Source organism: Pecten maximus, chromosome 12 (assembly GCF_902652985.1).
Source record: "Pecten maximus chromosome 12, xPecMax1.1, whole genome shotgun sequence".
Lineage (NCBI taxonomy): Eukaryota > Metazoa > Mollusca > Bivalvia > Pectinida > Pectinidae > Pecten > Pecten maximus.
In genome coordinates, this window is record NC_047026.1 from 40626432 (window position 1) to 40653940 (window position 27509).

The following is a 27509-nucleotide window of genomic DNA, read 5'->3' on the forward strand; positions in this document are numbered from 1 at the left end:
TACACGGAATTATATCCGGACATCTGTGATTGAGTTACCTCTATTACACGGAATTATATCCGGACATCTGTGATTGGGTCACTTCTACTACACGGAATCATATCCGGACATCTGTGATTGGGTCACTTCTACTACACGGAATCATATCCGGACATCTGTGATTGGGTCACTTCTACTACACGGAATCATATCCGGACATCTGTGATTGGGTCACTTCTACTACACGGAATCATATCCGGACATCTGTGATTGGGTCACTTCTACTACACGGAATTATATCCGGACATCTGTGATTGGGTGACTTCTACTACACGGAATCATATCCGGATATCTGTGATTGGGTCACTTCTACTACACGGAATCATATCCGGACATCTGTGATTGGTTCACATCTACTACACAGAATCATATCCGGACATCTGTGATTCCGTCACTTCTACTACACGGAATCATATCAGGACATCTGTGATTGGGTCACTTCTATTACATTCTTTTGTTAGGTCATCAATTTCAACAGATATGATTGAATATATGAATATATTTATTCACCATCTTGATTTTAAACACTGATTGATTATTACATCCCGAACATCAAGATATATATTACAAGTTTTCACACCTTGAGATCAGATTCATTAGCTGCAAAACACTCGGCAAGCCTAGTGTTTGGCTACATACCAATCTGTTTCTTCTGGTTGAGATCCCCGTGTAACTCCCAAGGGGGAGGATGATTATTTTTCTAACCTTGTGAATCCTATTACGTAAATGATATTGACGTTGCATCCACGCAAGACAAAGTTGACGTGACGTCATTGTATTGTTGCCGTTGTTGACAACATCTAAAGAGCACGTGTAGCTTGTCTCAATCCTATATAGCTAGGGAGAAAAGTCTCACACCAGCGAAGTTTTAAATAACTTTGTCCAGGGTAAGGGAAAATTATGTTTTAAAGAATATTTAAGCATTGATGTCATTTTTTTTTTAGTTTCATCGGGGTATGAAACAAATTTTGTTTGCAAACTGTATGAATCCGCGTAGCGGATTCTTACAGAGGTTTGCAAACAAAATTTGTTTCATACCCCGTTGAAACTAAAAAAAAAATGACATCAACGCTTATAATAAATTTTTCAAAATTATTTTCTAATTTAAAACATGTTTTATGTACAATTTTACTGGTTTTAAATGGGATTCTTTTTCTCAAATCAATACGCAACGTCAATTGTCGTATTGTGACGTCACATTTTTCGCGCCATTCTCGGAATTTCTTTCATAGAAGAATAAAAAGAATTTTTCGACCAATCACATTTGAGTATTTACCATGAAAACAAAGAAAAAATAATTAGAAAAAATATAACGCGTTTTGTATAGAAACATCAAGCAATTGCAAATATCTATATATTGATATTCTAAGGACAGCTATTAGATCTTATTTGAGATAAACTCTTTGTGTTAGCAGTACGTAAACCGGATCATACAGTATTTCGATATAAACTCTATACCATCATTGTATTATATATATTACCGTTATTATACACTATTTCGTTATAAACTCTATGCCAATATATAAACTAATACTGATATAGAATTATATTATCGTTTTTATAGGCTGCCAGGATTTACTTAAGACAGAAAACAACTACAGCGGATGGCTGCGGAAGCGTCATTTTGTCAACAAATTGGAAATTTTCAATTGTAAGTCGAGACATATGTAAATATATGAATGTTGAGGTAAGTGTATATGTGTAAATATTTGTACCTTTAGTTCTGCGTTTGAGGCAATTAAAAGGGGTGCTCAAGTAAAATCAGTATATATACAACTGTATATTATACATACCCCTCCCCCATTTTTTTTTTTTTACTTTTTCAACAAGATTCTCTCATTCATTCGTACTCTTTGCCTATCTGTCTTTGTGGTAGGGCGTAAACATTGTACCTGCTACCCCCATTGTATGATGGTAAGAGGCGACTGAATTTGGGAGGTTACGTCATCTCTTCTCTTTATACAACTTTATTCTTCCTAATAATTTATCTTCCTTGGCCTTTAGTTGGCGTTCGCCCCTGTGAGGATGGTTTAGATTGTGTCCCTGGCCTTAAGTTGGCGTTCTCCCCTGTGAGGATGGTTTAGGTTGTGTTCCTTGGCCTTAAGTTGGCGTTCGCCCCTGTGAGGATGGTTTAGGTTGTGTTCCTTGGCCTTTAGTTGGCGTTCGCCCCTGTAAGGAAGGTTTGGGTTGTGTTCCTTGGCCTTTAGTTGGCGTTCGCCCCTGTGAGGAAGGTTTGGGTTGTGTTCCCTGGCCTTTAGTTGGCGTTCGCCCCTGTAAGGAAGGTTTGGGTTGTGTTCCTTGGCCTTTAGTTGGCGTTCGCCCCTGTGAGGAAGGTTTGGGTTGTGTTCCCTGGCCTTTAGTTGGCGTTCGCCCCTGTTAGGAAGGCTTTGGGTTGTGTTCCTTGGCCTTTAGTTCGCGTTCGCCCCTGTAAGGATGGTTTGGGTTGTGTTCCTTGGCCTTAAGTTGGTGTTCGCCCCTGTAAGGATGGTTTGGGTTGTGTTCCTTGGCCTTTAGTTGGCGTTCGCCCCTGTAAGGATGGTTTGGGTTGTGTTCCTTGGCCTTTAGTTGGCGTTCGCCCCTGTAAGGATGGTTTGGGTTGTGTTCCCTGGCCTTTAGTTGGCGTTCGCCCCTGTGGGGATGGTTGAGGTTGTGTTCCCTAGCCATTAGTTGGCGTTCGCCCCTGTGGGGATGGTTTTGGTTGTGTTCCTTTGCCTTTAGTTGGCGTTCGCCCCTGTGAGGATGGTTTGGGTTGTGTTCCCAGGCCTTTAGTTGGCGTTCGCTCCTGTGGGGAAGGTTTAGGTTGTGTTCCCTGGCCTTTAGTTGGCGTTCGCCCCTGTGAGGATAGTTTGGGTTGTGTTCCTTGACCTTTAGTTGAGCCTTCGCCCCTGTAAGGATTGTTTAGGTTGTGTTCCTTGGCCTTTAGTTGGCGTTCGCCCCTGTAAGGATGGTTTGGGTTGTGTATTCCTTGGCCTTTAGTTGGCGTTCGCCCCTGTGAGGATGGTTTGGGTTGTGTTCCTTGGCCTTTAGTTGAGCGTTCGCCTCTGTGATGAAGGTTTGGGTTGTGTTCCCTGGCCTTTAGTTGGCCTTCGCCCCTGTGAGGATGGTTTGGGTTGTGTTCCCTGGCCTTTAGTTGGCGTTCGCCCCTGTGAGGATGGTTTGGGTTGTGTTCCTTGGCCTTTAGTTGAGCCTTCGCCCCTGTAATGATGGTTTGGGTTGTGTTCCTTGGCCTTAAGTTGGCGTTCGCCCCTGTAAGGATGGTTTGGGTTGTGTTCCTTGGCCTTTAGTTGACGTTCGCCCCTGTAAGGATGGTTTAGGTTGTGTTCCCTGGCCTTTAGTTGGCGTTCGCCCCTGTGAGGGTGGTTTGGGTTGTGTTCCTTGGCCTTTAGTTGGCGTTCGCCCCTGTGAGGATGGTTTGGGTTGTGTTCCTTGGCCTTTAGTTGGCCTTCGCCCCTGTAAGGATGGTTTGGGTTGTGTTCCCTGGCCTTTAGTTGGCGTTCGCCCCTGTGAGGATGGTTTGGGTTGTGTTCCTTGGCCTTTAGTTGAGCCTTCGCCCCTGTAATGATGGTTTGGGTTGTGTTCCTTGGCCTTAAGTTGGCGTTCGCCCCTGTAAGGATGGTTTGGGTTGTGTTCCTTGGCCTTTAGTTGACGTTCGCCCCTGTAAGGATGGTTTAGGTTGTGTTCCCTGGCCTTTAGTTGGCGTTCGCCCCTGTGAGGGTGGTTTGGGTTGTGTTCCTTGGCCTTTAGTTGGCGTTCGCCCCTGTGAGGATGGTTTGGGTTGTGTTCCTTGGCCTTTAGTTGGCGTTCGCCCCTGTGATGAAGGTTTGGGTTGTGTTCCTTGGCCTTTAGTTGGCGTTCGCCCCTGTGCGGAAGGTTTGGGTTGTGTTCCTTGGCCTTTAGTTGGCGTTCGCCCCTGTGAGGAAGGCTTTGGGTTGTGTTCCCTGGCCTTTAGTTGGCGTTCGCCCCTATAAGGAAGGTTTGGGTTCTGTTCCCTGGCCTTTAGTTGAGCGTTCGCCCCTGTGAGAAAGGTTTTGGTTTCTATTTTCTGGCAGAGACAAAATACGGGCTATAAAAATTGTAATTGCTACTCCTGCATAGCGCTCAGAATTTGATGATTTGGGCGACTAGTTCGCCTGTTGTCAGTGTATTGTGACCGGATGAGGTGTATTCGGCAATATATTGCATCGGGGTCGTACTATGAAATCGGTACGGTTTCCTGTTCACGTAAGGAACCAGACACAAATAAATCCTAGCCTCCGATAACACACACATACTGTAAACAGTCGTCTCTTTCCATCAAGAAGTCGGACAATAAAGCAGGCCAATGTATGATAAAAACTCATCACTGTAAGACCCGAACGCATTATTGATAAAGTATAACCTTAGGTTTAGTAATTTTATATTTCAGGGCCTCAGGTCTATGAAGTCCTCAGTAAGGGTTGTATATACTGTTTTATATTTCAGGGCCTCTTGTCTATGTAATCCTCAGTAAGGGTTGTATATACTATTTTATATTTCAGTGACTCAGGTCTATGTAATCCTCAGTAAGGGTTGTATATACTATTTTATATTTAAGGGCATCAGGTCTATGTAATCCTCAGTAAGGGTTGTATATACTATTTTATATTTCAGTGTCTCAGGTCTATGTAGTCCTCAATATGGGTTGTATATACTATTTTATATTTCAGTGCCTCAGGTCTATGTAATCCTCAGTAAGGGTTGTATACACTATTTTATATTTAAGGGCCTCAGGTCTATGTAATCCTCAGTAAGGGTTGTATATACTATTTTATATTTCAGTGTCTCAGGTCTATGTAGTCCTCAATATGGGTTGTATATACTATTTTATATTTCAGTGCCTCAGGTCTATGTAATCCTCAGCAAGGGTTGTATATACTATTTTATATTTCGAGGCCTCAGGTCTATGTAATTCTCAGTAAGGGTTGTATATACTATTTTATATTTCAGGGCCTCAGGTCTATGTAATCCTCAGTAAGGGTTGTATATACTATTTTATATTCCAGTGTCTCAGGTCTATGAAGTCCTCAGTAAGGGTTGTATATACTATTTTATATTTAATGGCCTCAGGTCTATGAAGTCCTCAGTAAGGGTTATATATACTATTTTATATTTCAGTGCCTCAGGTCTATGTAGTCCTCAGTAAGGGTTGTATATACTATTTTATATTTCAGTGTCTCAGGTCTATGTAGTCCTCAGTAAGGGTTGTATATACTATTTTATATTTCAGTGTCTCTGGTCTATGTAGTCCTCAGTAAGGGTTGTATATACTATTTTATATTTCAGTGTCTCAGGCCCATGTAGTCCTCAGTAAGGGTTGTATATACTATTTTATATTTCAGTGTCTCAGGTCTATGTAATCCTCAGTAAGGGTTGTATATACTATTTTATATTTCAGGGCCTCAGGTCTATGTAATCCTCAGTAAGGGTTGTATATACTATTTTATATTTCAGGGCCTCAGGTCTATCAAGTCCTCAGTAAGGGTTGTATATACTATTTTATATTTCAGTGTCTCGGGTCTATGTAGTCCTCAGTAAGGGTTGTATATACTATTTTATATTTCAGTGCCTCAGGTCTATGTAGTCCTCAGTAAGGGTTGTATATACTATTTTATATTTCAGGGTCTCGGGTCTATGTAACCCTAAGTAAGGGTTGTATATACTATTTTATATTTCAGTGCCTCAGGTCTATGTAGTCCTCAGTAAGGGTTGTATATACTATTTTATATTTCAGGGCCTCAGGTCTATGTAATCCTCAGTAAGGGTTGTATATACTATTTTATATTTCAGTGCCTCAGGTCTATGTAGTCCTCAGTAAGGGTTGTATATACTATTTTATATTTCAGTGTCTCAGGCCCATGTAGTCCTCAGTAAGGGTTGTATATACTATTTTATATTTCAGTGTCTCTGGTCTATGTAGTCCTCAGTAAGGGTTGTATATACTATTTTATATTTCAGTGTCTCAGGTCTATGAAGTCCTCAGTAAGGGTTGTATATACTATTTTATATTTCAGGGCCTCAGGTCTATGTAGTCCTCAGTAAGGGTTGTATATACTATTTTATATTCCAGTGTCTCAGGTCTATGAAGTCCCCAGTAAAGGTTGTATATACTATTTTATATTTCAGTGCCTCAGGTCTATGTAGTCCTCAGTAAGGGTTGTATATACTATTTTATATTTCAGAGCCTCAGGTCTATGTAGTCCTCAGTAAGGGTTGTATATACTATTTTATATTTCAGTGTCTCAGGCCCATGTAGTCCTCAGTAAGGGTTGTACATACTATTTTATATTTCAGAGCCTCTGGTCTATGTAATCCTAAGTAAGGGTTTTATATACTATTTTATATTTCAGTGTCTCAGGTCTTTGTAGTCCTCAGTAAGGGTTGTATATACTATTTTATATTTCAGGGCCTCAGGTCTATGTAATCCTCAGCAAGGGTTGCATATACTATTTCAAAAATGAATACAGCAAGATGGCACTCGGCAAGTTCTCATTCTATGGGTACAACAGGTACATGGTTTATTCAAATTGTGATTTCAGTTTATTGTTCGATTTCGATTAAAAATAATATACACAACTGTTAACCAGAAAAGTAGAAAGTCACGATTTCAACGGGAGACGTCCTTTTTCATTTCATATTTCTGAAAAACCGCAACATTTTGAACGATCAAAATAACCTGTTAACATATGCAAAGGTATAGTGAAATGTCTGAAATATTTTGGCCATCCTACTTGGATTTTGATAACAGTTGCGAATTCATGTTTATAAAATCCTATTTTTTTAATCTCCACTTTATTGTATCTTATACTTATCAATTCTATTTAATTGATCAATTAAATCATTTCACTGTCCTTTAATTAACTTTAAAAAACCCCACTCATTGTTTTAGCGTCATGCGTTCTAAGGCCGTGGCACCAAAACAAGGACCATGGGCATTCCAGGTCGTCCACACCCACAAAGAATTCAAAACGTACTACTTCTCCGCGCCATCAGAGCGAGAAATGAAGGTACATATCTTTATTTTTTAGCCCACCATCATCAGATTGTGGGCTATTCAAATCGCCCTGCGTCCGTGGTCCGTGGTCCGTCCGTCCGTCCCGTCCGTCCCTCCGTCCGTAAACAATTCTTGTTATCGCTATTTCTCAGAAAGTACTGAAGGGATCTTTCTCAAATTTCATATGTAGGTTCCCCTTGGTGCCTAGTTATGCATATTGCGTTTTGAGAACAATCGGAAAACAACATGGCCGACAGGCAGCCATCTTGGATTTTGACAATTGAAGTTTGTTATCGCTATTTCTCAGAAAGTACTGAAGGGATCTTTCTCAAATTTCATATGTAGGTTCCCCTTGGTGCCTAGTTATGCATATTGAGTTTTGAGACCAATCAGAAAGCAACATGGCCGACAGGCAGCCATCTTGGATTTTGACAATTGAAGTTTGTTATCGCTATTTCTCAGAAAGTACTGAAGGGATCTTTCTCAAATGTCAAATGTAGGTTCCCCTTGGTGCCTAGTTATGCATATTGCGTTTTGGGACCAATCGAAAAACAACATGGCCGACAGGTAGCCATCTTGGATTTTGACAATTGAAGTTTGTTATCGCTATTTCTGAGAAAGTACTGAAGGGATCTTTCTCAAATTTCAAACACAGGTTCCCTTCGGTGCCTAGTTATGCATATTGCATTTTGAGACTAATCAGAAAACAACATGGCGGACAGGCAGCCATCTTGGATTTTGACAATTGAAGTTTGTTATCGCTATTTCTGAAAAAGTACTCAAGGGATCTTTCTCAAATTTCATATGTAGGTTCCCCTTGGTGCCTAGTTATGCATATTGCGATTTGAGACCAATCGAAAAACAACATGGCCGACAGGCAGCCATCTTGGATTTTGACAATTGAAGTTTGTTATCGCTATTTTTGAGAAAGTACTGAAGGGATCTTTCTCAAATTTCACATGAAGGTTCCCCTTGGTGCCTAGTTATGCATTTTGCGTTTTGAGACTAATCAGAAAACAACATGGCGGACAGGCAGCCATCTTGGATTTTGACAATTGAAGTTTGTTATCGCTATTTCTGAAAAAGTACTCAAGGGATCTTTCTCAAATTTCATATGTAGGTTCCCCTTGGTGCCTAGTTATGCATATTGCGATTTGAGACCAATCGAAAAACAACATGGCCGACAGGCAGCCATCTTGGATTTTGACAATTGAAGTTTGTTATCGCTATTTTTGAGAAAGTACTGAAGGGATCTTTCTCAAATTTCACATGAAGGTTCCCCTTGGTGCCTAGTTATGCATTTTGCGTTTTGAGACCAATCGGATATCAACATGGCTGACAGGCAGCCATCTTGGATTTTGACAATTGAAGTTTGTTATCGCTATTTCTCAGAAAGTACTGAAGGGATCTTTCTCAAATTTCATATGTAGGTTCCCCTTGGTGCCTAGTTATGCATATTGCAATTTGAGACCAATCGAAAAACAACATGGCCGACAGGCAGCCATCTGGGATTTTGACAATTGAAGTTTGTTATCTCTATTTCTCAAAGTACTGAATGGATCTTTCTCAAATTTCATAAGTAGGTTCCCCTTGGTCCCTTGTATTGCATTTTTGGACCAGTCTGTCCTGAAAACAACCTGGCAAACAAACAGCCATTATCGTTAAATCTCAAAATTCTTATATAGATAGGATTCCCTTGTTTGAAAAGTACTGGAGGGATGTCTCAATTTGCACAGATTAGTAAAATGAAGGGAAAAGTAGAGAAAAGATCAATCTGACATGGAACCTATGAAGATCATTCAATGGTGGGCGCCAAGATCCCTCTGGGATCTCTTGTATTAATTTTCTGTTGATTTATAATTTTAGAAGGCTACACACGAAACATTGTTCTTAGAAAATCCATTTTGAATTTAGAAATCATTGAATGCTGCAACATAATTACAAATATATTGATACGTTTTCAGGAATGGATGAAACAGGTAAAAGGAACGTTGGTGGATGCCAATGGAAAGTCAACAGAATATTACACGTACCGGTAGGTAAACAAGTGTACAGAATATGATACATAGCGATAGGTAAACAAATCAACAGAATATTACACGTACCGCTAGGTAAACAAATCAACAGAATATTACACGTACCGGTAGGTAAACAAATCAATAGAATATTACACGTACCGGTAGGTAAACAAGTCAATATACTATTACACGTACCGGTAGGTAAACAAATCAACAGAATATTACACGTACCAGTAAGTAAATAAATAACAGAATATTACACTTACCGGTAGGTAAACCAGTCAACAGAATATTACACGTACCGGTAGGTAAACAAGTCAACAGAATATGATACATAGCGATAGGTAAACAAATCAACAGAATATTACACGTACCGGTAGGTAAACAAATCAACAGAATATTACACGTACCGGTAAGTAAACAAATCAACATAATAGTACACGTACCGGTAGGTAAACAAGTCAACAGAATATTACACGTACCGGTAGGTAAACAAGTGTACAGAATATTACACATACCGGTAGGTAAACAAGTGTACAGAATATTACACGTACCGGTAGGTAAACAAGTGTACAGAATATTACACGTACCGGTAGGTAAACAAGTCAACACAATATTACACGTACCGGTAGGTAAACAAGTCAACACAATATTACACGTACCGGTAGGTAAACAAGTGTACAGAATATTACACGTACCGGTAGGTAAACAAGTCAACAGAATATTACACGTACCGGTAGGTAAACAAGTCAACAGAATATTACACGTACCGGTAGGTAAACAAATCAACAGAATATTTCACGTACCGGTAGGTAAACAAGTCAACAGAATATTACACGTACCGGTAGGTTAACAAGTCAATATACTATTACACGTACCGGTAAGTAAACAGTTCAATATGATATTACATGTGCCGGTCAGTTTACAAACAACACAATTTTACTTTACTCTTTTACTTTCGACAGATCGCTTGACAATAAGAGGTTTATGTAACAAGATCCCACACAGGGAAGCTGTCTTTACATGACAATAGGCGTGGATAGGACATTAACACAAAACGAAACCAAACCGAGCTCTGACTTTGTTAAAAAATGTGGATTGTATGTGTTTAAAAAGTTGTATTTACAATATGAATGTAGTTGATAAAGATTTTTTTTTTTTTTTTTTTTTTTGCAAAAATGATTTACGGATGGAACTTGTTACTATTTCGTATGAGTTAAGTGATTGTAGTTAAGTGATTATTTCGTGTGAGTTTATTTCACAGACAAGCAGCTAAAGAAAGTAAAGATAAGTTGATCGAGGACGAAGCTGTGACTTACCACGAAATAGAGGCCAATATATACGGAGACGTGCCCTCATTTACTGTAGACCAGGACTACAAGAAGAAATACAGAGTTAAAACCAACGACGAAGGTAAACTAATGTTAAACAGCGGAATACCGCATGTCAGTAAAATGAATGTTAAACAGGAGAATACCGCATGTCAGTAAAACCAATGTTTAACAGGAGAATACCGCATGTCAGTTAAATAAATGTTTAACAGGAGAATACCGCATGTCAGTAAAATAAATGTTAAACAGGAGAATACCGCATGTCAGTAAAACCAATGTTTAACAGGAGAATACCACATGTCAGTAAAACCAATGTTTAACAGGAGAATACCGCATTTCAGTAAAACAAATGTTTAACAGGAGAATACCGCATGTCAGTAAAATGAATGTTTAACAGGAGAATACCGCATGTCAGTAAAACAAATGTTTAACAGGAGAATACCGCATGTCAGTAAAACAAATGTTTAACAGGAGAATACCGCATGTCAGTAAAATAAATGTTTAACAGGAGAATACCGCATGTCAGTTAAATAAATGTTTAACAGGAGAATACCGCATGTCAGTAAAACAAATGTTTAACAGGAGAATACCGCATGTCAGTTAAATAAATGTTTAACAGGAGAATACCGCATGTCAGTAAAACCAATGTTTAACAGGAGAATACCGCATGTCAGTAAAACCAATGTTTAACAGGAGAATACCGCATGTCAGTAAAATGAATGTTTAACAGGAGAATACCGCATGTCAGTAAAACTAATGTTTAACAGGGGAATACCGCATGTCAGTAAAACCAATGTTTAACAGGAGAATACCGCATGTCAGTAAACCAATGTTTAACAGGAGAATACCACATGTCAGTTAAATGAATGTTTAACAGGAGAATACCGCATGTCAGTAAAACAAATGTTTAACAGGAGAATACCGCATGTCAGTAAAACCAATGTTAAAAAGGAGAATACCGCATGTCAGTAAACCAAATGTTTAACAGGGGAATACCGCATGTCAGTAAAACAAATGTTTAACAGGAGAATACCGCATGTCAGTAAAATGAATGTTTAACAGGAGAATACCGCATGTCAGTAAAACCAATGTTTAACAGGAGCATACCGCATGTCAGTAAAACTAATGTCTAACAGGAGAAAACCGCATGTCAGTAAAATAAATGTTTAACAGGAGAATACCGCATGTCAGTAAAATAAATGTTTAACAGGGGAATACCGCATGTCAGTAAAATAAATGTTTAACAGGGGAATACCGCATGTCAGTAAAATAAATGTTTAACAGGGGAATACCGCATGTCAGTAAAATAAATGTTTAACAGGAGAATACCGCATGTCAGTAAAACAAATGTTTAACAGGAGAATACCGCATGTCAGTAAAATGAATGTTTAACAGGAGAATACCGCATGTCAGTAAAACCAATGTTTAACAGGAGAATACCGCATGTCAGTAAAACCAATGTTTAACAGGAGAATACCGCATGTCAGTAAAATAAATGTTTAACAGGAGAATATCGCATGTCAGTAAAACTAATGTTAACAGGAGAATACCGCATGTCAGTAAAATAAATGTTTAAAAGGAGAATACCGCACGTCAGTAAAATAAATGTTTAACAGGAGAATACCGCATGTCAGTAAAATAAATGTTAAACAGGAGAATACCGCACGTCAGTAAAACAAATGTTTAACAGGAGAATACCGCATGTCAGTAAAATGAATGTTTAACAGGAGAATACCGCATGTCAGTAAAACCAATGTTTAACAGGAGAATACCGCATGTCAGTAAAACCAATGTTTAACAGGAGAATACCGCATGTCAGTAAAATAAATGTTTAACAGGAGAATATCGCATGTCAGTAAAACTAATGTTAAACAGGAGAATACCGCATGTCAGTAAAATAAATGTTTAAAAGGAGAATACCGCACGTCAGTAAAATAAATGTTTAACAGGAGAATACCGCATGTCAGTAAAACAAATGTTAAACAGGAGAATACCGCACGTCAGTAAAATAAATGTTTAACAGGAGAATACCGCATGTCAGTAAAATAAATGTTTAACAGGAGAATACCGCATGTCAGTAAAACTAATGTTTAACAGGAGAATACCGCATGTCAGTAAAATAAATGTTTAACAGGAGAATACCGCATGTCAGTAAAACTAATGTTTAACAGGGGAATACCGCATGTCAGTAAAACCAATGTTTAACAGGAGAATACCGCATGTCAGTAAACCAATGTTTAACAGGAGAATACCACATGTCAGTTAATGAATGTTTAACAGGAGAATACCGCATGTCAGTAAAACAAATGTTTAACAGGAGAATACCGCATGTCAGTAAAACCAATGTTAAAAAGGAGAATACCGCATGTCAGTAAACCAAATGTTTAACAGGGGAATACCGCATGTCAGTAAAACAAATGTTTAACAGGAGAATACCGCATGTCAGTAAAATGAATGTTTAACAGGAGAATACCGCATGTCAGTAAAACCAATGTTTAACAGGAAACCAACAATCACTTAATCGGATAAACAAATGTTTAACAGGAGAATACCGCATGTCAGTAAAACAAATGTTTAACAGGAGAATACCGCATGTCAGTAAAACAAATGTTAAACAGGGGAATACCGCATGTCAGTAAAACCAATGTTTAACAGGAGAATACCGCATGTCAGTAAAACAAATGTTAAACAGGGGAATACCGCATGTCAGTAAAACCAATGTTTAACAGGAGAATACCGCATGTCAGTAAAACAAATGTTTAACAGGAGAATACCGCATGTCAGTAAAACCAATGTTTAACAGGAGAATACCGCATGTCAGTAAAACCAATGTTTAACAGGAGAATACCGCATGTCAGTAAAACCAATGTTTAACAGGAGAATACCGCATGTCAGTAAAACAAATGTTTAACAGGAGAATACCGCATGTCAGTAAAACCAATGTTTAACAGGAGAATACCGCATGTCAGTAAAACCAATGTTTAACAGGAGAATACCGCATGTCAGTAAACCAATGTTTAACAGGAGAATACCGCATGTCAGTAAAACCAATGTTTAACAGGAGAATACCGCATGTCAGTAAAACAAATGTTTAACAGGAGAATACCGCATGTCAGTAAAATGAATGTTTAACAGGAGAATACCGCATGTCAGTAAAACCAATGTTTAACAGGAGAATACCGCATGTCAGTAAAACCAATGTTTAACAGGAGAATACCGCATGTCAGTAAAACCAATGTTTAACAGGAGAATACCGACGGAGAAATGTTTAACAGGAGATTCCCGTTCTTTCTCAGTTCCTACATCTCCTAGGTGTTGATCTATGTACTATCCTTTCAAAGGTATCTTTGTTTATCTCCATTGTGTTTACATTGTTCCGACGTTTTATCGATAGTATTAACATGTCGGTATTCTCTCTGTTGGTTTAGCACATAAATGATGGGAAATCTAAACCTAATAGCAGGCATGATGTCATATAAACTATCGGAGATTGTGGTTCCGATTACAGCCGAACCATCGCATATAGTAGGATTGAAATGAGTGCAACTCTCGAATGAATTGATGTTATAATACCAAATTATATAATTGTCGATGAAAAAGTGAGCTTCTGAAAAGAAATGTATCTATATCTTGCAGTTTAAAAGTTACTTAAGCAAGAAAAAAGTTTTTTTCAAGAACACAATTTCAAAAATTATGAAGAGTGTCTGCTGTTTGACCTTCAGCCTCGTGTATCTGTTGTTTGACCTTCAGCCTCGTGTATCTGTTGTTTGACCTTCAGTGTTGTTTGACCTTCAGTCTCGTGTATCTGTTGTTTGACCTTCAGCCTCGTGTATCTGTTGTTTGACCTTCAGCCTCGTGTATCTGTTGTTTGACCTTCAGTCTCGTGTATCTGTTGTTTGACCTTCAGTCTCGTGTATCTGTTGTTTGACCTTCAGCCTCGTGTATCTGTTGTTTGACCTTCAGTCTCGTGTATTTTACGGAGTAGTACAAACTGTCTATTGAACCCTATATATGATATTAGAGTCTGACGAGGAAGATGATGAGCCAGCCACCCGACCCCCAGACCTACCACCACCTCGAGATCGACCCCCACAACCTCTGCCCGACCTTTCTCCAAACAGTGGCTCTGCGTCGGCTTTGGGTACCAATCTCCCGGATATACCGGCCCACACCACGCACACGACATCCAGGGGCCCTCTTCCGGCCACACCTGAGGACCCACCGTCTGTGCCTCCACGGAAGGAAAGCACCGAAACAAAAGGAGGTAAGTTTTCCCTGCCAAAACTGAAATCACTTCAGCAATCCATCAATATGTTTAGATAGGTAATTCTTATCTCGATTATCGGGTAACTAAATTTCCTTTGAAGTGAATGATTATATATGGGTAAGTCTGTTTGGAGTATTTCAAATATTCAACTTTTCAACATTTCCTATAATGAGATAGGACTCGCCAGTAAGGCTGAGGACCTGGAGTGTTGATTTAAATGAAGAGACATGACTCGCTAGTAGGGCTAAGGACATAGAATGTTGATTCCTAGGAGACGACAGAGAAAACTCATATCAGAGTCAGGATGGCAGATCAATTACAATAAACTTCATAATGTTAAGTATTCGATTTCAAAACAACTACAAGCACATCGCCATTCAAATAAAAATTGAAACGTGTCCAACAGGTTACGGCAAACCTTGGGAACGCCAGTCACCATCCTAATCCACCACGTATAATCTCATGTTCTGTAAAGGTTTAAACCAATCATAAAGATATATATTACCGTATGCTGTAACCGTATATAATTTAACGGTAATCCTATTTCAGCCATTTTTGCGTGGAAAGCCCTCCGCTAAATATTGTTGAGTTCATTTAAGTTCTGTATATTGTTTTCCGCGGCAGAATCACCATTGTGTTAATCCGGTAATAATCAGTTATGCGATCAAATTTGAGTGCATTAAAACAAACAGGTTTACGTTATCTAATTTTAACATGATACAATTTATTTTCCAGGTACCAAAACAAAAAAGAGAAGTTCAAAGGAATCTAGAAACAACAATCGGGTTAGTACGTTAGGTAGATACTTACATGTAATGACCTCCTTAAAATGATTTTTAAACCGAAATCTATATATTTGCATCGTTTCTAATCACTACTATTGACTTTTTCAGAACGGACCTGAGCCAACTGTGTACGAAAAGTAAGTAATTTTTTTTCATATTGATTAAGAGTCTAAAATGTTCATCTTATCGAATTTCACAGGACAGAAAATATTTTTATAACCTTTTAAAGGAAATGTATGCAGCTAAAAATCAGTATAGTACATATTACCTATTTATGTACACGACCCAGGTCATCATACATAATTGATTAATTCTATCACCGCCATATTTTCTTCAGAGCTAAAAATGTCGAACCACAACCGGAACCAGAACCGGAACCAGAACCGGAACCAGAGGTAAGTGTTTTCTCCATTTTAATTCGTGTGTGTATTAACGTTAACTCCTTTATTGTGGCAAAATGGTGGGTTTCCAAGTTACAGTAAACCGGGTCTATCAGCAATCCAGAGGGGGCACAAATAGTTTGTTTTATCTTAATTTCGTTATAGGATGTAAGTATATAAGTGTGAGCCAGATTCTTGGATTTCAAATTACTTAAAATAATAAAACATGATATTGTCTTGTATGGATATTGTTCAATCCTTTGTAATCCGTTGAAATTTGTATCAAGCCTGTTTGTCTCAATAGAATTTTACTGTATAAGGGGATGCCCTAACGGGGTAATATAATTTCAGGAGTTAAGATATGCAAATTTGCCAAAAGTTACCTTCCCATCTACATAATGTTAGAATTAATTTATGTGCAGTGAGCAAGCCCTCCTGCGTGAGGACACAATATTGATCAGGGGGTTGATCCCGGGGCTCCCCAACCCTGGCAATACTCTATTAATTATATATATATATATATGTCAATGGCATAGCTATAAGTATACTAAGTTTATATATATATATATATCAATAATGCTGGAGGAAGTAAAATATTTGTATAAAAAAAAAAAGATATGCAAATCGGTATAGACGACACGTTTGCTTGAGGTTATGTTTGTCTCCGACAATAACGGATGTTGGTCTGGTTGGTTAAAACGTGTAGGAGTGGGGGTCCACAGCTCTAACAAACAGTTTATTATGATGGCGAACTACCGACTGCCACATTACAATAATCTTGATACCAGGCCAGAGGTGGGGTAGGTGTGTCATTTTAACCGTGCTAAGATGTTTTCTTGTTGAGATGTAGTGCCTTTTTAATCAAATTATTTCGATGTTACTTACATATACATCAAGTATTTTTGTCCTTTTTTAAAAATCAATACACAGATTTGATTTTTGTTAACAGGACGGAGGTTCTTATTGGGACGATATTTACTACACAAACGACACGGACCATAACAAGGCCAGCGAGTAAGTAGCACCACACATACTCTCAATCAATACTTCATTTAATATAGACATATCTTTACATTTTCTTAATAAGTCATCTCATTAATATAGTTTTATTATCTTTTTGCTGTTTGCACCGGTTAGATAGACTAGTGTGTTACAATACAAGGTTTAATTTGGCGCCAAGTCATCACGGCGTTTCATGTTGAGCACCAAAACAAACCTTGTATTGCAACGGTTTAATCCTGTTTCTCCCAAAACTGAAAATCTAGGTAAAACATTTTTGGGAGAAACAGGATTTGTTTACACAGGGGTCTAATTATTAAGTAAACACAGAAGGTAATTATCTCTCTCATTCATTTATTGCAAAATCCAGGTAAATAAGGTAAATACAGGTAGATAGGTGATATAACTACAAAAACTTTAAAAAGTTAAAAATAATGCATTTATATTACACACATATATGTACTTTTTACTGATGATATGATTTACTTGTACAATGGATAACTAATAAGCATTATATATTATCTTCAAATTACATTATAATAAGCACCATATTTACATTCATACATACATTACAAATGAGCACTATTTATATCCTAAATAAACCAATAGTTTACTCTTTCTGTATACTATTTTTACTGTATTACAAAAGATGAAGCAAGGATGATGCATTATTAACAGAACTATTTGTATTTAGGAGTGAATCTGAAATTTAATAATAATTTCAACAGTATTCAAATACGGCTATCAAGTCAGGGTCGTAAAGCAATGTTTGCACTTTTTACAAAATGTAATCACATGAAATTAAATATTGAAACTATGCTTTATCTTTTCGATACATATGTTGGAAGTATTTTAAGCTATAGTTGCGAGATATGGGGATCGTCAAAGGCAATTGACATTGAAAAGGTCCACACTCATTTTTGCAAAAGAATACTTAATGTAAAAAAATCAACCTCAAATGCGATTGTGTATTGTGAACTAGGTCGTTTTCCACTACAATATTACAGGAAACTAAGGATAATTAAGTACATGTTTAAGTTAATAACTACACGAAATTGTATTTTAAATCGTGCATATGTATTTTTAAGAAGTTTTAATACAAGAAATTGTTTCAATTGGGTAACTTTTGTTAAAAATGATTTTTTTTTCACTTGGTTTTGGTCATGTGTGGGAAAACCAGCAAATATATGCAAGTTATGTCGACAATATTTTGCCAGTTATTAAGCAGAGAATTTTTGACCAAGCTCAGCAACACCTACACCATTTATTAGAGTCATCCTCAAAATGTCACATATATAAACACCTTGTGGACAATGTAACATTACCTTTTTATCTTACCAAATATATTCCTAAAAGATATAGAATTTGTCTTACTAAGATACGTCTATCTTTACATTGTTTAGCCATTGAAGCTGGTAGATATAATAATACTCCAAGACTAAGACGATTTTGCAATATGTGTAATAATAAACAACAAATTGAGGATGAATATCATTTTATTCTTGAATGAAATAGTTATAGAAATTTAAGGATTTTATTTATTTGTCAACTGATACATTCAGTAATAGACACCTTAATTCACCTGTACAGGTAACAGGAACGTTGATTTACCTGTACAGGTAGAAGTTAACCTAACTGTTAAAACAACACCCTCCCTATATTGTTTACATAAGTTTTTGGGAGAAACAGGATATATATTTTTCAGTTTTGGGAGAAACAGGATGACACCATTGCAACTTGCTAACCTTGTATTCTGTTTATCTTGCAATAAATTTCTACAAATTGACTACATTCAAAACAAACAAATTACTGTTTTGTTTACATTTTATGGGTACGAGTGACCCCGGGTGAAGTGTACTCTTACATCGCGCATGAAAATATCCATTCATTAATACCACTCGTGTGTGTTTTTACTACCACGAAACTATTACTGCACCATTACAAAGTAATACCAGGCTTGCCACGTAAAACAGAGCTCAATTTCACTTAAACATGAGCGGAAACATAATACAAATACTAATAATTCCTGACAAAGACCCATTTATTTCACTTTATGTTTAAAACAACAAAATGATTTGGATTACGCAGACATCGCGTTTGTTGTATATTTATATTCAGGGTCAAATTGAAAGTAGTCCCGTCAGAAAACAAATTCACGTGAATCATCCGGAAGTGTTGTGACCATCCCGTTGAACTGTTTCTCGATGCCACAGATAATAAAGTGTTAAACAGCTGTTTTGTTACCTCAATATCCCAAGGTGTCCTCAAGTCGTCCTGAAGCAGGCATACAGTTAACACTGCAATCGCGATCACAAAGACGCTTCATTATAGTTTACATAAAACGGAACTCGGAACAAATAAACGGAGCTCGGAACCAGAGTTCCGTTCCGAGTTCCGTTTAAGAAACACGGAACTACTATGTAGAAGCTTCACAGGTTTTGGTCCCAGTTCCGAGTTCCGTTTAAGAAAAACAGAATTACTATGTATAAGCTTTATGGGTTTTGGTCCCAGTTCCGAGTTCCGTTTAAGAAAAACAGAACTAGGAACCAGTTCCGAGTTCCCTATTATGTATAACCTTTACGAAACTTAGTCCCAGTTCCGAGTTCCGTTTAAGAAAAACAGAACTAGGAACCAGTTCCGTTTAAGAAAAAACGGAACTAGGAACCAGTTCCGTTTAAGATGAACGGAACTAGGAACCAGTTCTGAGTTCCGTTTAAGATAAACGGAACCAGTTTCGAGTTCCGTTTAAGAAAATATTTATGTACTTTATTTCAATATGAGACCCGAATCCGAAGAAGAAAAACTACATGTGTCAATAGGTGTAAAGGCAGTTATCAGTCACGTATAAATTTTACGGGACTTGGTCCTACTTTTCAGTTCCGTTTAAGAAAAACGAAACTAGGAACCAGTTCCGAGTTCCGTTTAAGATAAACGGAGCTAAGAACCAGTTCCGAGTTCTGTTTAAAAAATATTCCATGTATTTTATCTCAATATGAGACCCGAATCCGAAGAAGAAAAACTATATGTGTCAATAGGTGTAAAGGCAGTTATCAGCCACGTATAAATTTTACGGGACTTGGTCCTAGTTTTCAGTTCCGTTTAAGAAAAACGAAACTAGGAACCAGTTCCGAGTTCCGTTTAAGTAAAACGGAGCTAGGAACCAGTTCCGAGTTCCGTTTAAGGTAAACGGAACTCGGAACCAACTTCAGGCTCCCTTTGAATCCTTGGTTGCATTCGAATGTTCCACGCCAGTCAACATTTTTGACTGTTGACCGTCTTGTTACCATTTTCTAGCAGTTTTCCTTGAAAACAATGAAAAACATGTAATAAACTTAACAGAGAGAATTGGGTAACACCATTGTATGTAAAGTATTCGTACAGGCGAAAACCGTTATGGGATTTTATGACAATGTCGTGTAAATTAATTATTAAGATTTACTTTGTAATACACAGAAATTCTTATGAGGCCTGTTTCGTCTAACGAAAGGTTGGTTTAAATTTCATTTTCAAAATGATTAAAAATGATCGTGACATTTTACAGGATAATTAGAAAGCTTGAGACGGATGGTACATTCCTTGTCCGCAACGGTACAAAAGGCAAGGTAAGTATTACTTGAAATAGATAAGCAAATATCGCATTAAGGCAAAAGTTGACAAGCAAGACAACTTAATAGTTTATTTCCATTTATTTTAAATATCATGTCTAAAGGATTGTACAAAAGACATACCAGATATTAGAACCTTCCAGTAGAGTCAGATACAGTAGAGAGTCAGATACAGTAGAGATTTAGATACAGTAGAGTGTTAGATACAGTAGAAAGTTAGATATAGTAGAGAGTTAGATACAGTAGAGTGTTAGATACAGTAGAAAGTTAGACACAGTAGAGATTTAGATACAGTAGAGTGTTAGATACAGTAGAGTGTTAGATACAGTAGAGAGTTAGATACAGTAGAGAGTTAGATACAGTAGAGAGTTAGATACAGTAGAGTTAGATACAGCAGAGTTAGATATAGTAGAGAGTTAGATACAGTAGAGAGCTAGATACAGTAGAGAGTTAGATACAGTAGAGAGTTAGATACAGTAGAGAGTTAGATACAGTAGAGAGTAAGATACAGTAGAGAGTTAGATACAGTAGAGAGAGTTAGACACAGTAGAGAGTTAGATACAGTATATAGTTAGATACAGTAGAGAGTTAGATACAGTAGAGAGTCAGATACAATAGAGTTAGATACAGTAGAGAGTTAGATACAGTAGATAGTTAGATACAGCAGAGAGTTAGATACAGTAGATAGTTAGATACAATAGAGAGTTAGATACAGTAGAGAGTTAGATACAGTAAAGTTAGATACAGTAGAGAGTTAGATACAGTAGAGTTAGATATAGTAGAGAGTTAGATACAGTAGATAGTTAGATACAGTAGAGAGTTAGATACAGTAGAGAGTCAGATACAGTAGAGTCAGATACAGTAGAGTTAGATACAGTAGAGAAAGTAAGATACAGTAGAGTGTTAGATACAGTAGAAAGTTAGATATAGTAGAGAGTTAGATACAGTAGAGTGTTAGATACAGTAGAAAGTTAGACACAGTAGAGATTTAGATACAGTAGAGTGTTAGATACAGTAGAGTGTTAGATACAGTAGAGAGTTAGATACAGTAGAGAGTTAGATACAGTAGAGTTAGATACAGCAGAGTTAGATATAGTAGAGAGTTAGATACAGTAGAGAGCTAGATACAGTAGAGAGTTAGATACAGTAGAGAGTTAGATACAGTAGAGAGTTAGATACAGTAGAGAGTAAGATACAGTAGAGAGTTAGATACAGTAGAGAGAGTTAGACACAGTAGAGAGTTAGATACAGTAGAGTCAGATACAGTAGAGAGTTAGATACAGTAGAGAGTTAGATACAGTAGAGAGTTAGATACAGTAGAGAGTCAGATACAGTAGAGAGTTAGATACAGTAGAGAGTTAGATACAGTAGATAGTTAGATACAGTAGAGAGTCAGATACAGTAGAGAGTTAGATACAGTAGAGAGTTAGATACAGTAGATAGTTAGATACAGTAGAGAGTTAGATACAGTAGAGAGTCAGATACAATAGAGTTAGATACAGTAGAGAGTTAGATACAGTAGATAGTTAGATACAGCAGAGAGTTAGATACAGTAGATAGTTAGATACAATAGAGAGTTAGATACAGTAGAGAGTTAGATACAGTAAAGTTAGATACAGTAGAGAGTTAGATACAGTAGAGTCAGATACAGTAGAGAGTCAGATACAGTAGAGTTAGATACAGTAGAGAGTTAGATACAGTAGAGAGTTAGATACAGTTGAGAGTTAGATACAGTAGAGAGTTAGATACAGTAGAGTCAGACACAGTAGAGAGTTAGATACAGTAGAGTTAGGTACAGTAGAGAGTCAGATACAGTAGAGTTAGATACAGTAGAGAGTCAGATACAGTAGAGAGTCAGATACAGTAGAGAGTTAGATACAGTAGAGTCAGACACAGTAGAGAGTTAGATACAGTAGAGAGTTAGATACAGTAGAGAGTCAGATACAGTAGAGAGTCAGATACAGTATAGTTAGATACAGTAGAGAGTCAGATACAGTAGATTCAGATACAGTAGCGTCAGATACAGTAGAGAGTTAGATACAGTAGAGTTAGATACAGTAGAGAGTTAGATACAGTAGAGTCAGATACAGTAGAGAGAGTTAGATACAGTAGAGAGTTAGACACAGTAGAGTTAGATACAGTAGAGAGTTAGACACAGTAGAGTTAGATACAGTAGAGAGTTAGATACAGTAGAGAGTTAGATACAGTAGAGTCAGATACAGTAGATTCAGATACAGTAGATTCAGATACAGTAGAGAGTTAGATACAGTAGAGAGTTAGATACAGTAGAGAGTCAGATACAGTAGAGAGTCAGATACAGTAGAGAGTTAGATACAGTAGAGAGTTAGATACAGTAGAGAGTTAGATACAGTAGAGTCAGATACAGTAGATTCAGATACAGTAGATTCAGATACAGTAGAGTCAGACACAGTAGAGAGTTAGATACAGTAGAGAGTCAGATACAGTAGAGAGTCAGATACAGTAGAGAGAGTTAGATACAGTAGAGAGTTAGACACAGTAGAGTTAGATACAGTAGAGAGTTAGATACAGTAGAGAGTTAGATACAGTAGAGAGTTAGACACAGTAGAGAGTTAGATACAGTAGAGAGTTAAATACAGTAGAGAGTTAGATACAGTAGAGAGTTAGATACAGTAGGGAGTCAGATACAGTAGAGAGTCAGATACAGTAGAGAGTTAGATACAGTAGAGAGTCAGATACAATAGAGAGTTAAATACAGTAGAGAGTTAGATACAGTAGAGTTAGATACAGTAGAGAGTTAGATACAATAGAGAGTTAGATACAGTAGAGTTAGATACAGTAGAGAGTTAGACACAGTAGAGAGTTAGATACAGTAGAGAGTTAAATACAGTAGAGAGTTAGATACAGTAGAGAGTTAGATACAGTAGGGAGTCAGATACAGTAGAGAGTCAGATACAGTAGAGAGTTAGATACAGTAGAGAGTCAGATACAGTAGAGAGTTAAATACAGTAGAGAGTTAGATACAGTAGAGAGTTAGACACAGTAGAGAGTTAGATACAGAAGAGTTAGATACAGTAGAGTCAGATACAGTAGAGAGTTAGATACAGTAGAGAGTTAGATACAGTAGAGAGTTAGATACAGTAGAGAGTCAGATACAGTAGAGAGTTAGATACAGTAGAGAGTTAGATACAGTAGATAGTTAGATACAGTAGAGAGTCAGATACAGTAGAGAGTTAGATACAGTAGAGAGTTAGATACAGTAGATAGTTAGATACAGTAGAGAGTTAGATACAGTAGAGAGTCAGATACAATAGAGTTAGATACAGTAGAGAGTTAGATACAGTAGATAGTTAGATACAGCAGAGAGTTAGATACAGTAGATAGTTAGATACAATAGAGAGTTAGATACAGTAGAGAGTTAGATACAGTAAAGTTAGATACAGTAGAGAGTTAGATACAGTAGAGTCAGATACAGTAGAGAGTCAGATACAGTAGAGTTAGATACAGTAGAGAGTTAGATACAGTAGAGAGTTAGATACAGTTGAGAGTTAGATACAGTAGAGAGTTAGATACAGTAGAGTCAGACACAGTAGAGAGTTAGATACAGTAGAGTTAGGTACAGTAGAGAGTCAGATACAGTAGAGTTAGATACAGTAGAGAGTCAGATACAGTAGAGAGTCAGATACAGTAGAGAGTTAGATACAGTAGAGTCAGACACAGTAGAGAGTTAGATACAGTAGAGAGTTAGATACAGTAGAGAGTCAGATACAGTAGAGAGTCAGATACAGTATAGTTAGATACAGTAGAGAGTCAGATACAGTAGATTCAGATACAGTAGCGTCAGATACAGTAGAGAGTTAGATACAGTAGAGTTAGATACAGTAGAGAGTTAGATACAGTAGAGTCAGATACAGTAGAGAGAGTTAGATACAGTAGAGAGTTAGACACAGTAGAGTTAGATACAGTAGAGAGTTAGACACAGTAGAGTTAGATACAGTAGAGAGTTAGATACAGTAGAGAGTTAGATACAGTAGAGTCAGATACAGTAGATTCAGATACAGTAGATTCAGATACAGTAGAGAGTTAGATACAGTAGAGAGTTAGATACAGTAGAGAGTCAGATACAGTAGAGAGTCAGATACAGTAGAGAGTTAGATACAGTAGAGAGTTAGATACAGTAGAGAGTTAGATACAGTAGAGTCAGATACAGTAGATTCAGATACAGTAGATTCAGATACAGTAGAGTCAGACACAGTAGAGAGTTAGATACAGTAGAGAGTCAGATACAGTAGAGAGTCAGATACAGTAGAGAGAGTTAGATACAGTAGAGAGTTAGACACAGTAGAGTTAGATACAGTAGAGAGTTAGATACAGTAGAGAGTCAGATACAGTAGAGAGTTAGACACAGTAGAGAGTTAGATACAGTAGAGAGTTAAATACAGTAGAGAGTTAGATACAGTAGAGAGTTAGATACAGTAGGGAGTCAGATACAGTAGAGAGTCAGATACAGTAGAGAGTTAGATACAGTAGAGAGTCAGATACAATAGAGAGTTAAATACAGTAGAGAGTTAGATACAGTAGAGTTAGATACAGTAGAGAGTTAGATACAATAGAGAGTTAGATACAGTAGAGTTAGATACAGTAGAGAGTTAGACACAGTAGAGAGTTAGATACAGTAGAGAGTTAAATACAGTAGAGAGTTAGATACAGTAGAGAGTTAGATACAGTAGGGAGTCAGATACAGTAGAGAGTCAGATACAGTAGAGAGTTAGATACAGTAGAGAGTCAGATACAGTAGAGAGTTAAATACAGTAGAGAGTTAGATACAGTAGAGAGTTAGACACAGTAGAGAGTTAGATACAGAAGAGTTAGATACAGTAGAGTCAGATACAGTAGAGAGTTAGATACAGTAGAGAGTTAGATACAGTAGAGAGTTAGATACAGTAGAGAGTTAGATACAGTAGAGAATTAGATACAGTAGAGAGTTAGATACAGTAGAGAATTAGATACAGTAGAGAGTTAGATACAGTAGAGAGAGTTAGACACAGTAGAGAGTTAGATATAGTAGAGAGAGTTAGACACAGTAGAGAGTTAGATACAGTAGAGAGTTAGACACAGTAGAGAGTTAGATACAGTGGAGAGTTAGACAAAGTAGAGAGTTAGATATAGTAGAGAATTAGATACAGTAGAGAATTAGATACAGTAGAGAATTAGATACAGTAGAGAGTTAGATACAGTAGAGAGTTAGATACAGTAGAGAGTTACAGTAGAGAATTAGATACAGTAGAGAATTAGATACAGTAGAGAGTTAGATACAGTAGAGAGTTAGACACAGTAGAGTTAGATACAGTAGAGAGAGTTAGACACAGTAGAGAGTTAGATATAGTAGAGAATTAGATACAGTAGAGAATTAGATACAGTAGAGAGTTAGATACAGTAGAGAATTAGATACAGTAGAGAGTTAGATACATTAGAGAGTTTGATACAGTAGAGAGTTAGACACAGTAGAGTTAGATACAGTAGATAGTTAGATACAGTAGAGAGTTAGATACAGTAGAGAGTTAGATACAATAGAGAGTTAGATACAGTAGAGAGTTAGATACAGTATATAGTTGGATACAGTAGAGAGTTAGATACAGTAGAGAGTTAGATACAGTAGAGAGTTAGATACAGTAGAGAGAGTTAGACACAGTAGAGAGTTAGATATAGTAGAGAGAGTTAGACACAGTAGAGAGTTAGATACAGTAGAGAGTTAGATACAGTAGAGAGAGTTAGATACAGTAGAGAGTTAGATACAGTAGAGAGAGTTAGACACAGTAGAGAGTTAGATACAGTAGAGAGTTAGATACAGTAGAGAGTAAGATACAGTAGAGAGTTAGATACAGTAGATAGTTAGATACAGTAGAGAGTTAGATACAGTAGAGTCATGTACAGTAGAGAGTTAGATACAGTAGAGAGTTAGATACAGTAGAGTTAGATACAGTAGAGAGTTAGATACAGTAGAGTTAGATACAGTAGAGAGTTAGATACAGTAGTAAGTTAGATACAGTAGAGAGTGAGATACAGTAGAGAGTTAGATACAGTAGAGAGTTAGATACAGTAGAGAGTTAGATACAGTAGTAAGTTAGATACAGTAGAGAGTTAGATACAGTAGAGAGTTAGATACAGTAGAGAGTCAGATACAGTAGAGAGTTAGATACAGTAGAGAGTTAGATACAGTAGAGAGTTAGATATAGCTGAGAGTTAGATATAGCCGAGAGTTAGACACAGTAGAGAGTTAGATATAGCTGAGAGTTAGATATAGCCGAGAGTTAGACACAGTAGAGAGTTAGATACAGTAGAGAGATAGATATAGCCGAGAGTTAGACACAGTAGAGAGTTAGATACAGTAGAGAGTTAGATATAGCTGAGAGTCAGATACAGTAGAGAGTCAGATACAGTAGAGAGTTAGATGCAATAGAGAGTTAGATACAATAGAGAGTTAGATACAGTAGAGAGTTAGATACAATAGAGAGTTAGATACAGTAGAGAGTTAGATACAATAGAGAGTTAGATACAGTAGAGTTAGATACAGTAGAGAGTTTGATACAGTAGAGAGTTAGATACAGTATAGAGTTAGATATAGTAGAGAGTTAGATACAGTAGAGAATTAGATACAGTAGAGTCATGTACAGTAGAGAGTTAGATACAGTAGAGAGTTATATACAGTAGAGAGTTAGATACAGTAGAGAGTTAGATACAGTAGAGTTAGATACAGTAGAGAGTTAGATACAGTAGAGAGTTAGATACAGTAGAGAGAGTTAGATACAGTAGAGTCATGTACAGTAGAGAGTTAGATACAGTAGAGTTAGATATAGTAGAGAGTTTGATACAGTAGAGTCATGTACAGTAGAGAGTTAGATACAGTAGAGTTAGATACAGTAGAGCCAGATACAGTAGACTCAAGGGTCAGGCAGTTTATATGTTAATTTATTACACTACTACATCAAAACACACCAGAAGACTGTTTTATCCTCTGTGGACTCTCCAGTAATGTTAGGACCATCATTCAGCCTTTTCGTCCTTCTAGGATTCGTCAATGATTCAAGGGCGTCATG

At 37.2% G+C, this 27509-nt stretch overlaps 1 protein-coding gene across 2 annotated transcripts in view; it reads left to right on the plus strand.

The window, feature by feature from the left end:
• Positions 1–27509, plus strand: part of LOC117339213 (SH3 domain-binding protein 2-like) — a 59964-nt gene that overhangs the window by 30516 nt on the left and 1939 nt on the right. For both annotated transcript variants that reach the window (XM_033900685.1, XM_033900686.1), the window contains exons 3-13: positions 1604–1690; positions 6461–6563; positions 6944–7061; positions 9013–9083; positions 10331–10479; positions 14419–14661; positions 15400–15449; positions 15558–15586; positions 15787–15844; positions 16779–16843; positions 20370–20430. In XM_033900685.1, the coding sequence (XP_033756576.1) occupies positions 1604–1690; positions 6461–6563; positions 6944–7061; positions 9013–9083; positions 10331–10479; positions 14419–14661; positions 15400–15449; positions 15558–15586; positions 15787–15844; positions 16779–16843; positions 20370–20430 (1034 nt within the window). The remainder of the gene's footprint in view (positions 1–1603; positions 1691–6460; positions 6564–6943; positions 7062–9012; positions 9084–10330; positions 10480–14418; positions 14662–15399; positions 15450–15557; positions 15587–15786; positions 15845–16778; positions 16844–20369; positions 20431–27509) is intronic.